At 36.3% G+C, this 18,248-nt stretch overlaps 1 protein-coding gene across 2 annotated transcripts in view; it reads right to left on the reverse strand.

Annotated features, from left to right (window-relative positions):
- The window catches only part of ST8SIA4 (ST8 alpha-N-acetyl-neuraminide alpha-2,8-sialyltransferase 4), a 101,085-nt gene that overhangs the window by 78,000 nt on the left and 4,837 nt on the right, over positions 1 to 18,248 (reverse strand). For both annotated transcript variants that reach the window (XM_002713936.5, XM_070056885.1), the window contains exons 2-3: positions 14,644 to 14,775; positions 5,264 to 5,521 (exon numbers count right to left, since the gene is read on the reverse strand). In XM_002713936.5, coding sequence (XP_002713982.3) covers positions 5,264 to 5,521; positions 14,644 to 14,775 — 390 coding nt within the window. The remainder of the gene's footprint in view (positions 1 to 5,263; positions 5,522 to 14,643; positions 14,776 to 18,248) is intronic.

Here is an 18,248-nt window from a genome sequence, read left to right on the forward strand (position 1 = left end):
ACAATCATTGATGTTCCTAAATCAGATGAGAATTTTGATTTTTTAAAATAATTTTTACTAGCATAAAATTGTTAAGCGGTAACACAATATGTCCTTCAAAATATAAAACAAATATAACACCATGGGGAAAGTTAATACAAAAAAACTTTTAAGCAGATTGAACACTTGGGGGACTTTGGAGAACTATTTCCTATTATTCAAATTATTGCTAGCTCAGGATTTTATCCCTGTCTCACATGCTTCATTCTTAAAACATCCCACTTATCAACAGTAACAACTCAATATTTTTGAGGTGAAATCAACTTACTTTTGTCTTCAAGGAAAAATGGATGACATTGGTTTCTATTTTATTCCTCCCTCCTCATTATAAATGACATAATTCCTTGATTTCAGAGATCTACATGTCTATTAATGAACCTTTCAAAATGATATAACTCACAATGAGTTTGGGCACTGGGAAAATTTGGTTCATCATTAATATCACCAGACACAGCCGTGAATTTTTTGGCTCACTAGTTTGAAGGATGTTATGCTCTTAGGAGTGTCTTAATTAAAATGAAGGAAATGGAGCTACATACCCCTTGGCAAGAAATAATAGTCTTTATTTGGAAGTGGCAAAGTTTTTATGCACATGAATAACTTTTACTCATTTTTTCCATTTGGAATGATGGCTCCTAAGTGCTAATTGAACTTTATCACAACCATCAACTATCGAATAGTAACCAAGGGACTATATCTTCTTCTTTGCTACTGACATTAAGAGATTAGATTTTTCAGTTCATATGTATTTAGAAAAGCTTCCAATGATGACTTACATTGAATGTTGCAGATTTCATTAAGTGATAATCTTACAAATCCATATTAAAAGCAGTGAAGTGAAACTCAAAGAATGGATTCCCTAACCAGCTATTAAACAGCAAACATGGTTGTGTTCTGTACAGATTGTTTTTAAATAGTGGATGCTCTTTGGAGCCAACGTTGTGATACAGCAGGTAAAGCCTGCACCTGCAAATCTGATATCCCCTATGGGCACCTGTTTGTGTCCTGGCTACTCCACTTCAGATCCAGCTCCCTAAAATTGGCCTAGAAAAGCAGTGGAGGATGGCCCAAGTGTGTGAGCCCCTGACACCAATGTGGGAGACCCAGATGAAGTTCCTAGCTCCCGGCTTCTGTCTGGCCCAGCCTTGGCCATTGCAGCCATCTGGCTGTTGAACCAGCAGATGGCAGATCTCACTCTCTCACTTTCTCCTTGTGTCTCTCCCTCTCTTTCTGTAACTCTGACTTTCAAAATAGATTAAAAATGTATTTTAAGAAAAGTGTACTCTCTAAGTTTTTTTGGAAAAATTGGATTCTTTTCTTTAAAAAATCAGAAAATCCTGGTTTATATCTCTCTAGCACATATTTTATTTTAAAACATTCCAAATTCCAATTTTGGAAAGCAGTACAAAAGAAAATAAAAATTATTATTATGATAACTTTCAAGTCTTCATTAGGCTGTTTGTGCTTTTTTATACTTCTTGGTAAGTCCATATACAATGTGTAAACTTTTAGGATCGGCCAATACTTAGTTCTTAAAAAAAAATAAACTTCGAAGCCGGAATTGTGGTGTGGTGAGTATAGCCATCACCTGCAACTCTGGCATTCCATATGGGCGACAGTTCAAGTCCTTCCTGCTCCACTTCCAATCCAGCTTCCTGCTAATATGCCTGGGAAAGCAGTGGATGATGGCCCAAGTACTTGGTCCTGTGCACTCACATGGGAGACCTAGAAGAAGCTCCTGGTTCTTGGCATCAGATTGGCCCAGCTCTGGCCTTTGTGATCATTTGAGGAGTGAACCAGCAGATGGAAGATTCTCTCTCTCTCTCTCTCTCTCTATATATATATATATATATATACACACACACACACTCATGAAGTATACATTCATGATGTCTGAAAGAAGGTTAAGATCTCCCTGTACATACAAAATGTGAAGCTGAAATATAATTGTAGACTCAGTGAGGCTCTCACTTACGAATTGGAGCAGCCACATTGCTCCAATTGCTGGAATACCTGACCTGAGTTGGTAGACAACAGTGGCCCAGGAACCACCAATAGACATTCAAATCCACTTGACACCTGGCAGTAAGGTAAAGATCCAGTAGGAATAGGGTTACTATAGCAATGATCAAAGAATATTTCAAGATTGGAGTGAGTTTAATTTATATAAGGTAGACTACAGGGTTTTAAGTCTAGAAAGGAAGCATTCCATTAGCTGCCTAAGGCAATGAAAGAAGGGAAAGAAAGTCCCTAGATCCTTTGCATTTTGCTGTAGGAGCAAGAAAATAGCTTAGTAGTGTTCTAAATGCAAAACAGTCCATAGCATAACTTTAAGGGTGATGCTACTGGGTGGCCTATTGCTCCTGCTTGGCCAGTGAATGAGAAAATAGTCTTTAATTTTAGAATAAGAAACATGAACAGTAAGACTTCAAGGTGGATTAGAGACTGCCCAAAGCCAGATTCAGGGGCATGAGTTATAGTACAGGGTAAATAGTTTCCAGGAATTGCAGGCAGGACAAATGAAAATGAAGATGATTTTCATGTGTGCCATGATTTTCAAGGCTGCCATATAAAGCTTGGATGGCCTTTACTCATTAAGACTTAGAAAGAATATAGAATCCACTTTGTGGAGACAAAATGTCACGTGAGATAAGGCAGCAATTTGCGAACTGAAATAATGGGGAGAAATCAACAGAAATTGGAGCTATAAAGCTGAAGCAGAGAGTAGTGTCAATGAACGGACGTCAAGCTGGGGCACTTCTGCCATAAGGCCGCTCTCACTACCGACATGTAAAGGTAGCCTTCGTTTCAGAGTTGGAGGCTGGGACATATCTATCTGCTTACCTGGGCTTCAATGCCTATCTAAGCAGTACAGGAACAAGAAGTTGGTCATGTTTGGATCTTGCTTTCCTCTAGTATTAATCACACAGAAAAATCATTTTCGTGAGTGAGTGTTGGCAGAGCAATTAAGATGACATATGGGATATCTGCATTGCATATCTGAGTACCTGAGTTCAAGTCCCAGCTTTGCTCTAGATTCCATATTACTAGGAATGTGCATGCACCCTGGGATGCAGTCTGTGATAGCTCTTGTGCTTGGGTCCTTCTATCCATATAGAATGTCCTGATGGAGTTCTGGCCCATGGCTTTGGCCTGTTGCAGACGGGAGTAAAGCAGAGAATGAAAGACTCTTTCTCTCTCTTTCTCTGCTCTCAAATAAATTAAATAAAGAAAAATGTAAAAATTCCATTTTTTTATATTGCAACAATTTCTTTTTTGTTTTATAGTCATTTCAGAAATTCTAGAATCCCTATATTTTCTTGACAGTCAACCTTCACACAATGTCTGAAGCTCATTTCTTCCCCTTCCAATTCTATTCCTTCACCAAATATTTTTTCTTTGTATATAATTTTCTGAAAAGATCTATGTGATTGATAGTGTTTTTCTCTAAGAGTTCATGTTTTTAAAGAATCTGCTGGTTTCAGATCAATTTTTGCACACCCAACAGAGAAAAGGAAAGATAGCAAGGTAAAATATCTGCAGTTATATTAGCTATCATGTATTGTTTCCACCTTATAAGAATGGGATTTTTTTTAAAGATTTTATTTATTTATTTGACGGGTAGAGTTATAGACAGTAAGAGAGACAGAGAGAAAGGTCTTCCTTCCGTTGGTTCACTCCCCAAATGGCTGCCACGGCCAGAGCTGCACCGATTCAAAGCCAGGAGTCAGGTGCTTCCTCCTGGTCTCCCATGCGGGTGCAGGGCCCCAAGCACCTGGGCCACCCTCCACTGCCCTCCCGGGCCACAGCAGAGAGCTGGACTGGAAAAGGAGCAACCGGGACAGAATCCGGCGCCCATATGGGATGCCGGCACCACAAGGCCGAGGATTAACCAAGTGAGCCATGGCGCTGGCCCCAAGAGTGGAATTTTTTTCATGGCTATTATTTTATTATGAATAAAGCAGTTGCCTATCTATGATTAACACATAAAATAGTTATCTTTTTGTAAGATCTATTTATTTGAAAGGCACAGTGTCATGAGAGAGAGAGAGATTTTCTGTCCACTGATTCACTCTTCAAATGGCCACTACAGCAGGAAGTAGCAACGCTGAAGCCAGGAGCCAGATACTGTGTTTGGGTCCTAGGTGGCAAGGGTCTAAGTACTTGGGCCATCTTCCTTCGACTTTCAAGGTGCATCAGCTGAAATCTGCTTCAGACTTGGAGCAGCAGGGACTTGAATCAGCACCAAATTTGGGGTGCTGAAGTCACAAGTGGTGTCTGACTCACTGGACCACTATGACATCGAGAATTATCTTTATTTCCAAGGCTTTATTTCAAAAAGATTTTTTTCTCAAACATGTTCACAGACTATATTTTCAAAGGAGTTCTGGTATTTGTCAAAATGTCAACTTAACATATTTTTCTCCTTAAACATACCATTTCATATTTCAATATACATGGTTCATCCATTCAGCAGTTTTCTAAGGAACTAAGGCAAGCCAAAAAACTGCACAGATATAAGAATTGTGAATTTAAAACTGCTAATGTCTATCATGTGATCAATGACCCATTTGTACTGTTGAGTTTTTCTCAGCTGATGTATTAGCCAAACACATCATTCCTCAAATGTCTCTAGTCTCAGAATAAGAGAGGTAGACAATTAAAAACAAAAAGGTCTACTTTCTTATGAGGGAAAACTCAATCATTAACATATACTAACATACAAAAATACCACATTGAAAGCATCATGAAGGCAATCTGTTCCAGGATCTCAAATATAAACTTATTTTAAGAATCTACTATTACCAATAAGAAAGTAAAATTAACTTACATCTATTATATTACTGCATAGTAATACTTATAATGTTTATAACCAACGAAGTCACTCAAAACCAATAAGTGTGATGATAAAATATTCAGAAAAATATTTTTCCTGTGCATTAAATCTTGTACAATTGTCATTTGCTCTCTGGACAAATCTGGTGTGAGTTTTTCCTATAACAAAGTTACTTTCATTTCAATGACACAATAATTTTAATTTTTTATTTCAGAGTAAATGTAAATTTGGACACTACAAAAAAAAGGATATCATAGATAAATGTTTGTTTGAGATCTCAATAACACCTAATTGTAATACTAAATTAAAGCACTTTGGCCAGTTTTCTATTCCTATGTAAAACATACGTGAAGAACTTACAACCTCTGAGAACAGACGAACACTCACCTTATTACAAAATTGTGACTGTCAATCTCTTTTCCACACTCACTATCTAGTAGAATGCCAGAATTTCCAACAACTGCACAGGTCTTAAACCTGCGATTTTTCATTGGTGAAACTTCAGGCAGGAGGCTATGCAGATCATGAGAAATATTTAGTGTCCGGCGTCTGTCGAGCACATAGTGTATGACATCACCAGGCTTAAAACTGCTCTTGACCACCGAGACATCTCGCTCTGCATCTAAGAAACGAAGAATGTTCTTCCTATATTTGAAATACAAGCAAAGTTTTATATTAATGGCAGCATATTCAGGAATTGGTGATTTCATTTACAATGTCACATGATAAAATAACAATTGGTGAACTCACAATCTTAAAATGTCAGTTAAACAGACACCACAGGAAATAGAATAGATTTAAAAGTCATTTGCAGAATTTCTCAATGACTTGGAAAATAAATATAGTACATACACCTGTTTATGGAGTGAAAAAAACTAGTTTATCAAACTATACTATAGAAAAATTGGTTTGTCAAATACAGTTTCAATGACCTGAATCTACATCAGTATCTATTCTACTACCTTCAATCAATGGTCTATAGTTATTTTGCTAAATGTTGTCTCATCAACGAGGAAGATGAATGATTGGAATTGTTTTGAATTATACCATAGTTATCTCTATTGGAAGAGTATAACTGTCCCATAGATAGATATTTACACAAGTTATATGAATTTTTTAAGAAAAGAACTAAAGTTATACCATTAAATGCATATGAACAGTCTTCCAAGCTCAAGCATCCAGGGTGTGAGATATGTGTATCAGAGGAAAATTTGCATAAATAGATCTTGAATTGTGTATGGCAGATATTTTTTTTTTTCTTCTCAGTGTACTTTGTTCCCTTCTTTGTTTCAGTATTTGAAACTTCTAACTTCTACCTGGTCACACAGATGCTCAACTAGAATATTTCCAAGTTTTCAAACTCAAGCAAAGTTGGCTTTGGTCATAAGACTAAGTTTAATCTAATGGGATATGAGTGTATCATATATACAACTATATGAGAGAAAAAATAACAACCAATTGTTTGGCCATAGTATTGTAAGTTCTCCTTTTCTGTAAGCTTAGCCTGTCCCACATCCAACATATAAATTAATAATAGATGCGAGATGTTATATAAACAGACTTAGACTTAGAGTAGTTAGATGATGGAAGGTAAGAAAACAGACAAAGCTAACCAGGAAGCTGGTGACCCTTAGTGTGATATAGCAATACACTCGATAAAGCTGTTGTCTATGATAATTTGGACATTGTGACTTACATCTAAGAAATCTATTGCTCTTGGAGAATTGCTTAAGAAGTCTATGCTGGCTATGTTTGTTTTTCCTTTTATCAAGGCACTAAAAGAGGAGAAATCAAGCATGAAATAGCCAAGCTGCAAACTGAGATGAAAGGGTGACGTGCAATCAAAACTGTAGGGGAGAGTCTACCAACTGGGACCTCACAAATGCTTCTCTACCCAATTAGCAAGAGTTGCAACCATAAATCGGAGCCAGTCCAAAACCACGAGGGATAGTGATTTTCCACATAAGGGTATGGATACAAATGACATAAAGGTAGAAGGCATTGAATGTAAAGAGGGAAGGATAGGCCAAAGTGTATTAGAGGGAAGTCAGAAGACCTAAGAATTCTGTTCAGAAGAAATCTTTAACTGAGGTTATTTTTATACTTCAAACTAACTACAAGGAAATAGCCCTGCAGCCAAGTATGTATTTGACAGAATTTTAGGTGCCAAAGAAATTATGAATCTAGCCTTCTAAAATCTGGAATCATTTTTTTTTTTAATCCTTGGGCTACCAAACGTATACCAGGGAGAAGTAACATGAGAAAGCTCTACACCTGAGTGAGAAGTCGGTTACTATTTCCTTATGTGCTCTCATCGTAAGCCTGTATTTTCAAACTGGTTAAAACAATTCGTTATCCTAACATTTGAGATAGGACAGATGCATTTTTCCTCTAGTGCTATTTTCATTGAAGCTACATCACAATTGCAAAATTTTATTACCTAAGACAAACCATGTTCTCCTCTCATAACTCGACCAGACTTAACAACCCACTTATCATACAGAAATATGAAGGAGAGATGGAAAGTAACTCACGTCTTTCCTTTTGTTTGTTTTATTTGAGCTTGCTTTAATTGGCTCCAGCATAATGTGTGATCTAATTAGAAAACCAAGTGATTGAAAACTTTGGGCAGATTTTATCCACAAAGCAACACTTGTCAGTTCACTGAAAAATGATATATTTACTGAATTTCTTTTAGTGTATTCTGAATAGCAGGTTAATAAAGAGTGGAATTTGTATAGAAAAACAAATACCACATCTTCTCCCTTATATATGGGAGCTAAAATTAAAAAAGAAAAAATAAGAAAAGAAAAATATGCTTCTGTGTATTATATTGGTACAAATACAGTTTGTCAAGCTTTGTTGTATATTTTTGTCAAGGCGGTGGTTAAAAATGATAAATTATTATCATTTAAGAAAAAAACACTACAAAGGAAATTAAAAAAAAATTGGTACAAATACCATCAAACGCAGTAAGAGTTTATCTTGACAAAGTACAGATTATATAAAATAAACTCAGCAAATAAAGGGTTTATAAATAGCAGAAGTTAAGAAGGCTTTTCATTACGTCAAGCAGATAGTGATTCTTCAGAAAGGTTAACAACTAACACCAAAAGAGAGAATGCACAGAAATATTTGTGCAAATTCATTAATTATTATTTATTTCTCGGAGGAAGCTCAAGTAATACCTGAGACCTGTAGTTCAACAAAAAATTTTCATTTCCTGTGAAAAAGGACAAAGCTGGCTTCTTAAACAAAGACTTGGCGGATGTGGTTAAATCATCAGACTAGATGGTATTATCCTTTTCCTTTGAACCTAATTTAAACAGGTTGCTATAGATGTGTTTGAAGACGTACACTCACAAGTAGTAGCATGTTTGCAACTTCCAATGAGTAGATTAACAGCTCAACTTTGAAAAACAACGCTGTAGCCTGGAAATTCGAAAGGAAGAACACCTTTCAGGAAGGCAAAGTAGTTAAGACTTCATATGTTTGTCAATCAACAGCAAGAGGGCCTTTTCCATAGAAATGCTTTTGTTGCATTAGAAAAATTTAGCAGCAAAAAACGTTTTAATGTATGTCTTTCAAATTCCAGAATAACATTGAAAAATTTTATTTCACTCATTTATAGGGGAATAAAAAGGGAATTCAAGATTTGAGCTGTTTTGAAAGATATTTTGTCTAACTCTTGGAAAAAAATAGTGTTTTACAAGATAAATAATTGAGAATAAAAAGTCATAATGCGTCTTCTAGGCTCAGCAGTAGCTTATTTTTAAAGGAAATTTCAAAGTAGTAGAAGTGCATTTTAAAACAAGAAAAAAATACCACATGTAAACTAATCTACATATAAAAAGGTAAATGGTTTCTAAGACAAAACCCTGAGCAATTGTTAGTGTAAAATTTTCTATTTAACATTGAGAAGGGGTACCAGGCATTTGGTGCACTGGGTAAGATGTCGCTTGGGACACATCCCATAATGCAGTGCCTGTGTTGCAGAGACTCTTGGATCTCTGTCATCCAAAGGGAACGATCAATAAGTTTTAGGTTTTTGGCTTCAGCCCAACAGGTTTTGGAAAGTGAACCGGTGGATAAAGGATTTTCTCTCTCTCTCTCTGTCTTGCTACCTTTCCAATAAATCAAAAATACCTCGATTAAAAAAATGAGGAAAAACAGGAAATCTTGAATGACTCCAATATGTTTGTTCTTTTTCTCATATTGATCCAAACTTTTAGTTTAAATCTTTGCATGGAAAGTTATCTGTGATAAGATTCTTGGTGTAAGATGTAAGAAAGACTGGAAATAATTACCATGATTGAATAACACTGCAACTTGAGTGCTTAATACTTTTAGAAACAGTACATTTATATTTTTCTCTCCTTAACTAGCTGAAGACATTTTTAATAATATAGATGTAATCAACTATAAAAAGTTCTAAGGATTTGCTAAGCCTTGTCGTCATTCAGACTATAAATATGGGGTTAAAGAAAGGAAACAGAAAACTAGTACTTAAATATAATTAGCAAAATGTCATTGGAAGCATTAAAAACCTTTTCGCTTAACAACACAGTAAGTCCATGAAGAGAATAGATCTGCCTTTGCTTAGAAAGTAATTGATACAAATTTAATTTTAATAGGTTAAACAAAATTATTTCAGAAATCAAAAAAGATTTTAGAAAATCCAATTGAACATTTGAGCTCTATAAAAAAAAGCATGAAGTGTCAAAGCTCATGTTCAATGGCGGTTTGTCACAGTATGAGTGTTCCTAACATGTACTCAAGTTATTACTAGATATTCAAATCAGGGCTTGTGCTTTCTGTGTGACTTAAATGAACAACAACGAAAAATATTCCTCATAAGTCTTTAACTGTCATATTGTGACAATAATGCAACTTTTGAAACTGTTACATAAGTAAACACATAAATTCACCAACTGTCTTAACGGTGAAGATAGCTGGAAGAATCTGAAAATGTTTCGCTTTCAGTGAAACTAAAAATCTTAGTCATAAAACTCTTGTTTTGTTAGGCAACACCATCTTAAACTGAAAGGTTGGTTTCGACTGTTAAACTGACAGGAATAGATTCTATATGGAAACTTTTCAACTGAATTTTCAACTAGAACTTCCCTTTCAACATCACCCATCACCTGAAATAGCAGCTGCTGTGTTCTGGAGATTTAATTTACTAAGTAGTGTTTTCACTTGTGACATGTTAAATATAGCTGACCTATCACCAGATGCCACTCTTTGCTGTAGGTTTCCTGTCAACAATAGTACATGTGCTGTAGAAACTAAAATTTTTTTTTTTAATTTTTTGACAGGCAGAGTGGACAGTGAGAGAGAGAGACAGAGAGAAAGGTCTTCCTTTGCCATTGGTTCACTCTCCAGTGGCCGCCGTGGGCGCACCGCGCTGATCTGATGGCAGGAGCCAGGTACTTATCCTGGTCTCCCATGCTGGTGCAGGGCCCAAGCACTTGGGCCATCCTCCACTGCCTTCCCGGGCCACAGCAGAGAGCTGGCCTGGAAGAGGAGCAACCGGGATGGAATCCGGCGCGCTGACCAGAACTAGAACCCGGCGTGCCGGTGCCATAGGCAGAGGATTAGCCTAGTGAGCCGTGGCGCCGGCTGTGACAAATCTTGTAGTTGGGACGCATCACAGGTGGAGATGAAAATTTGGTTGGGAAACATATCAGAAATAAGATTTTGCAAAGCATAGACAATGACTCCAGACCCCTCCATCCCCAAAAATAATCACTGAATTAATTCAGTTTGTACCAACACAGTTCACACACACACACACACACACACACACACAAATAACTTCTTAGTGTTTCCTGTGTCTACAAAAAGCAGGGAGAATACACAATTCTTTACTTCAAAAGATTGTTTCTACAATGCGGCTGGCCTCAAAACTCTAAAAGAACCCAACCTTTGTCTAGTTTAGGACTCCTGAACTTAGGATCCCAGATATTACAGGAAAGCTGTTCTAGCATCAAAGACAAAATCCTGAACAATCACAACTGAACAGAAAAACAAAATCATCCCAAAATACTTACAGAGAGGTGTTTTTAGCTTGATGTACACCTCAGACTGCCCTTAGTATATTACTCAGAATTTGGTAGTATCAGATGAATTTTGTTATTTTAGAGCAATAAACATCTCACATACTCCATAAAGATGCATTTTAATGGCATGGCATTTAGGATTAAAATATAAATTTCCAAGAAAGCTGTTTCACATTAAGACTGATTTCACAGCAAGACAAAATGGGTTTGAATCTTGACTGCTACTGTCATTTTTTTGTGACTCAATATTGGTCCTATTGGTCACTTATTGATCAAAGTAGAAGATGGTGTAATAATTGTTGTGGACCTTTGCCTAAATTAAATCTCTGGATGTGATAGCAAATTCTTTTTGACTAGTAAGCATTTACAGATCTCCAATTATGTTTTGTTGCACAGCAAGTCTTAAATATTTCTGAATGTTGATACAGCATCATACTAAGAGTTGAAAATATTTTTTCTGATTAATTATGATGTGATTAAGCTTTCCCGAGGAGCAGCTAAGCAAACATACTTCTATAAATCCACATTTAGCATTTTTTCTTCTTTAGGTTTCTATCCAACACATAAAGAATAAGGTAAAAGAAAAAGAAAAAAAATGACCTAAATATGCAAAAAAGTATTTTGACCAAATAATCTCTTTGTACAATGTTCTCAGATTTATTCACACCCTAGTTTATTAAATGTTTTATTTCTTACCATACAGTAACAAAGAACAAACTACTACCAATAAAATTAAGTCTTTCAGTCAAACTAATCACTTCAGTTATGAAGTGATCTGTAGAATGCATGAACCTTCAAGTTTCAATGAAATCATCTCTTTTATATAATCTCCCAGATAAACAGTTATTTGTTGAATATATATGAAACACCTCTTGATGTGCTTATGAAAGCAGCATAGGGAATAAGAGAAAATTTTGTATATAAATCTAAGTAAAAAAATCTTCAGTGACTATTACACATTTTAATGTAAATAAATGAAATTTTATTAGAAATATAACATAAGCATTAAAAGTCAAAAGTAAATTTTAAAATGAGAAAGATTTATAAGCTTCCATCATATACAATCAAAACTGATTAGTTATAATGTCTTAATCAATTTTTTCAAAGTAGAACATATGTAAAATATACACATCCCCACTCACAGACTCAGAGTGACAGCCTTCTTAAATGCTATAAAGGTGAGAAAGAAGCAAGGAAAAGTAATAATACAAAATACCACATAATTAGTTTCTAGTACAACATTAAAACATATTTGCAAAAGCTAGCCAACAATCATTGTCTTATTTTAAATTATTTAGTGAAAAATGTCAAACTGATTAACACTCATTAGTCATTGCTGCTATAGGCAATTATAATTTTTTATGAACCATTTGTATATTCTACAGTTATGGTTTTATAAATTATGCTTGCCTTCCAGGGAAATGACAACTTTGTATGTATGATTCAATATTTGCTTACTCTTTATTATTTACATCTTTATCTGTTAAGGAAAACTATATAGAAATATATGATACTAATATTTCACTTGTATGATCAGTTGTTATATAATTGAAAACAGATCATTCTCTAAAATATGAATGTAAACCTCATTAATTTGTAATATTGCAATAATAAATTTATGTTTAACATTCTTAAAATCTTAGTAATGGCAAATGGTGTATCTGCAGCCTCATACACATCTATAGTATTCATATTTTTATGCAGACATTGGTAAGGCTTGGCCAGATAAAATAATTAAATGAGTGTCAATTACTTAATTTATTTATTAGATATTCATTTATATGACATTTTATCATGGCTAGATACATTATTTAAACCACTATAATTTATTTTACTTTACTTTCTTCCATTACTTTCCATTATCTAATCTGTATAGCCTAAGCTAATGGCTTCCTTCTTGTCAAATCGCCTAATCTGAAAGTTTTCTTTGCAGACCTACACAGAGATAAGATCTTTCCATTTTAATTACCTGTATTTCTCTCTTTCAAATACATCTCCAAAACAATAGGATTCCTTACTGTGTTCTAAACTAAACTATATCTATGTTTATAATGCTGATCATCCCACATCCCATACTGCTTTCCCATGATTATCTCATCTCTCACAGCATTCCTAAATTCAAATGTGGGGATGTGGGGGTGATTCTGAGAGGAATTCACTAGGGAGGTTGCTCATGAAAGAGAAGCTGCAGGTGTGGACACATCAAACTGCAGAGATCAGGGCAGTTCCAGCTTCAACCACCCAGCTCTCAGGAAGAATACAGGTCCAGAGTTGCCAAATATGTCCATTTCTCAAGAGTTTCTGAAAATCTGTGTCTTTATAATGAATCTCCTGATTTTCAATGTTGACATTTTAAAAAGCTATCCAGATTAAATAAATCTTGCTTGCAGGTCGTATTCCATCCAGAAAGTACCGATTTGCAAACTCTGTCATCACACTCTCCACATCTACTCATTCTTGTACTAGGCCAGTGAATACGGAGGGTTGCAAAAAGTTTGTGGAAAGTAGAATTAAAAGATAAATTTATATTGATGTTACGATGTTTTAAAATCCATGCACAGTATTTTCATAATGCACACTTTCCATGAATTTTGCAAGGCCCCTCATACACAAAACTCATCCTAATCTAAAATTTACCAAACATACCCCGTGGTTTTATTCCTGTTTCCCTCTCCAGTTGCTTCCAATCCTTTGTAGTCTAACCATCCTTGCATTTCTTTAACATTCATCTCTCTCTAATTTCCAGATTTTTTTCAAGTAAATTTTGATACGCAGTGAGTGTCTTTGCTGCAATGTGTATTATGATCTGTTACACATATTCTAAAGATGAGGGTTACACTCTTCCTTCAAGTTGCTTATAACTTGCATCATGTGTAGGTGTGACTCAAGAAGTGAATGCACAGGCAAATTGATCAGCTCCTAAAAATCTCTTTATCACTAAGTTACTGTTACAAAATCCATGTGTTAATGATACTCAGTCATGAAATAGTTAGAATTTTGCAAATACTTGAGTTCTGATTTAGAACTTTTAGAGTTCTGATCTACTAAAACATTCTGACTTAAGCATAGCCGTCAACACAGTAATGCAATGACACCATAGAGAAAAATAATTTGCTTGTTTCATCTATAATTAGGGAATCATGACCCTATTTTTCTTATTAAGATCAGGACTATAATAGAAGAAAGTGACATCATGGATATATGTAGCTATTGAATTTGATTTCAAGCGAATTTGCTTCAGTTAAGGTATCTAGTCTTATAAAAATAATGTAGTATTTTATAAAAAACTTATTTTCTTATTTTTACCACTATATTTTATATAAGCTCATTCAAAGGTGTAGTCAAAATTATTTATAACTGTCAGCAAAATAAGTGTTGAACAGCTTCTGTTTTCATCTATTTGAGAAGTCAAATGAAGGCAATATAGAAAAAAATATAAACTACAAAATACATATCTATCCTGGGTAATTGAATAAAATGTATTAAATATTAGTACTTTAATGGATACTGCCTTCCATTAATTTGAAGACAGTACATTCAAACATTCAGTTTTTAAGCTTTCACGTTCCTCAGTGAACAATATTAAATAGAGCTGGTTCACTCCTTCAATAAAGTATTCCTATTTAAACTATAAATCAAGTTGCCAAGCTCAACTTATCTGGGTACATGAGGCAAAGTTTATTATGACTTATTAAAGAAACTCACCTTATCTCCACAACCAAAGAGGAATTGATTTTCCAACCTTCTACAGAGTGTTGGAAGATGGACGAACCAGACTTTCGAATGATTTTATCAGAACTATTGACAAGTGATCGGCTCAAACACAATTCTCCATCTCTGAAACAAAACAAAAATGTCAGCTTTGTGAAAGTAAGAAGAGTTTTTTTCTATGTAGCAGAATACATAATTTGATTTAGATTACTAGTGAAAATTATAGACAAATTTTCTCCATGTTAGAAGGAAAGATATAAGCATGATGAAAAGTGTTACAAGGATTAAGTAAGTATGACTTTATCAGGCAGACATCTCTACTACTCCTTTTTATCAAGCTATTTTCATATAAAGAAATAACCTCTGTAATACATAAAGGAAAATAGAACTTCTAATTAAATAACTGTTCCCCATTAGCTCCCACTAACTCTTTAGACAAGTGGGTCAGAATGTCTGGTCAATTATCCTGCGTCTCTATAACTGACTCCCAAGATTAATGTAATTTTTAGAAGGAATACACATACACAAAAGAAAGAGCTTTTGTTTGGAGTAATATCACTTTGGGGTTTCAGGTGATCTATGTGTGTTGATAATTCTATGGCTTCCTAGCTTTTCTCAAAGAATATTCTCCTTCAAGTCCACAATGGCCTTACTCTACCTTGAAAACTGAATTCACATTAACTACCACCCAGTGAATTCTTGAGGATGAAGTAGGAGTCTGCACCGGAAAGTAATCTGCAAAGCACTATTCAAGTGCTAATTTTAAAAACAATGTTGGTCTCAAAACATCTCAACAATGAGACAATTTCCTGACAGTTGTTGGTGGGGAGAAAAGAGATTGTAGCAGGGAGAATATTCATTCAGTAGGCATTAGTACTAGTATTCTCCTCTGCATAAGAAATGATCAACTACCCAACTCTAATCAACTGTGTACCAGGAGGAATGGCGGTAGCTGTGGGGAGCAATCCGGACTAGACTAAGTTACTCGAATTAAGACTTATTCTATGCATCTGCTCTCCCACAATATGGCGCTGGGAGAGAAGTAAACAGCTTCCGCACAGCTGCCTCCAGTTCAACCAATTAACTGTAGGACTTGCTCCTGATTGGAGAGCAGCGTACTCGGCGTGTGGGCAGCCGAGTTGGGATTGGCAGAGAAGGACTATAAAGGAGGAGAGAAACGGCATGCACCGGGAACATCTATGGGGAACATCTAAGGGAACCCGTGCAGCCCCCCAGAGAGCCGGCCGGCGGTGTGCCGCTCCCCTGCGGAAGTGGGGAATGCGGCCAGGGGGAACTGCCCTTCCACGGAGGTGGAAGGGATAGTAGCCAACCCGGGAAGAACCAGCAGCAAACCCGGGGAGGGCCGAGCAGACGAAAGAACAGCGCAGGGTCCTGTGTTGCTCCTCCACGAAGAGGGGGAGCGACAGGTAGCAGTGTAGCAAGTGATAACAATGATGGTGAGATATACTTGTGATATCATTTATGCCATTAGGACATTGATTGCTGAAACAGTTTATAGCTGAACCAATAACTGATTCAATAGACAGTTGTCTTTGCATTTTATAAATATAAACCCAGATAGGGAGAATAGAAAAGCCACTTAGGACACACCAACAAAAGCCATAGCCCTCTCAGAACATCCTTCTCATTCTTTACATCTTATGTTTTAAATTATAAACTCTTAAAAGCATAGTTAAAAAGTAACATGACTATGTGCTCCACTGAGAAGTCTAAATCTGTGTTTATTATGTGGGCAATCCTCTCCTACTATCAATGGAAACATGGTTTGTGTAACAGCTGTTGAATAAATTCTGCAATTGGAGGTTTATAGTTTGGTATTTCAGTTTGCAGTCTCTTAAATATGCAGTTTAAATTTGAAGCAGCTCAAAGGATCACATGTAACTGCTCCCTGTGAAATTTAGAACTTCATAAAATTAATATTTTGAACTGTTCTACTGATAAAAATTATACATTTGAATACTTATGCATGGCTAATAATAATCATTTCATAAAGATCATTGAGGATGCAAGGAAACACAGGCTATTCCTTTTGATCTCTCAGTGGTCCAGAGGTCAATTCTGATACTATACATCTGACGATAATAACTACGTGGAACTGAAAACTTGAAGGTTAACTTCTGCATTTATCCACACTTTCATTTACATGTAGTTATATATGGCAGATATGCCCTCAAGAGTACAGGCACAGACTATCCCTATATCTGTGGAAGGATGTAGGGATCTTTGTAACCTTCACTCTACTAGGAGTTGCTTTGTCGATATCACTGCTTTCTAACCTCAGATTGCTGTGATTACAAACTATTTCTGCCACCAGTAAACTTCCAGAGGAGAAGTAAAAGTATACAATGGCCTGCATATTTTAAGATCTGTGGGGCCGGCGCCGCAGCTCAATAGGCTAATCCTCCACCTAGCGACACCGGCACACCTGGTTCTAGTCCCGGTCGGGCACCGGATTCTGTCCCAGTTGCCCCTCTTCCAGGCCAGCTCTCTGCTGTGGCCCAGGAGTGCAGTGGAGGATGGCCCAAGTGCTTGGGCCCTGCACCCCATGGGAGACCAGGAAAAGCACCTGGCTCCTGCCATCGGATCAGCGCAGTGCGCAGGCCACAGAGCGCCAGCCGTGGCAGCCATTGGAGGGTGAACCAATGGCAAAAAGGAAGACCTTTCTCTCTGTCTCTCTCTCTCACTATCCACTCTGCCTGTCAAAAAAAAAAAAAAAAAAAAAAAAATCTGTGGAAGCTCCCTTTATTGACATGTGCATACATTTTTACTTCCAGAGTGACTGCTATGATGCACGCAGTTGCAGGGAATCCTTTGACAATTCCCAAGAAGTTTTAAAAAGTCCTTTAAAATTGATTAGTTTTTGTAGGATTTATTTATTTATTTATTTATTTATTTATTTATTTTGATAGGCAGAGTAAGAGAGAGAGAGAGAGCACTTTCATTTACTGGTTCACTTCATAAATTTCTGCAAAGGCCTGAACAGGGCCAGGCTGAAGATAAGAGCCTGGAACTTCATGTGGGTGTCCCACACATGTGCAGGGGCCCAAGGACATAAGCCTTCTTCCACTGCTTTCCCAGGCGCCTTCGCAGGGAGCTGGATCAAAATGGAACAGCCAGAACTCAAAGCAGTGCCCATATGAGATGCCTGCACTTTGGCCCACAGCTTAACCCACTTAGTCACAATGCTAGCCTCTAAATTAGTTTATATATATATATATAAAAAATGACCATGATACTCTGTTTTTTGAATTGGTTGCACTGAACTAATGATGGGCCAAATTTCAGACTTTTATCATTGAAGAGAACTTGAAATGGAAGTACCTACTTCTCATCATACTACTATTCTAATAGTCAATGGAATTCATGAATTCATGTGGGAAAAGGCTAGGCTTAACGTAATGTGAGGCTGTGGAACAAATTTACTTGTATAGAGTTCAATGAGTCCCCAGAGATTTTTTTGTATGTGGCCTTGGTGGCATTCTGACTTAGAAATACTTTTCCTTCCCAATGAATGCGAGGCATGAAGGATATTCCCACCCCCTGCTGATTTCTCATTGCAGATAGCTTGTGACTTCTGA

Source organism: Oryctolagus cuniculus, chromosome 14 (genome assembly GCF_964237555.1).
Source record: "Oryctolagus cuniculus chromosome 14, mOryCun1.1, whole genome shotgun sequence".
In the NCBI taxonomy this organism is placed as follows: domain Eukaryota; kingdom Metazoa; phylum Chordata; class Mammalia; order Lagomorpha; family Leporidae; genus Oryctolagus; species Oryctolagus cuniculus.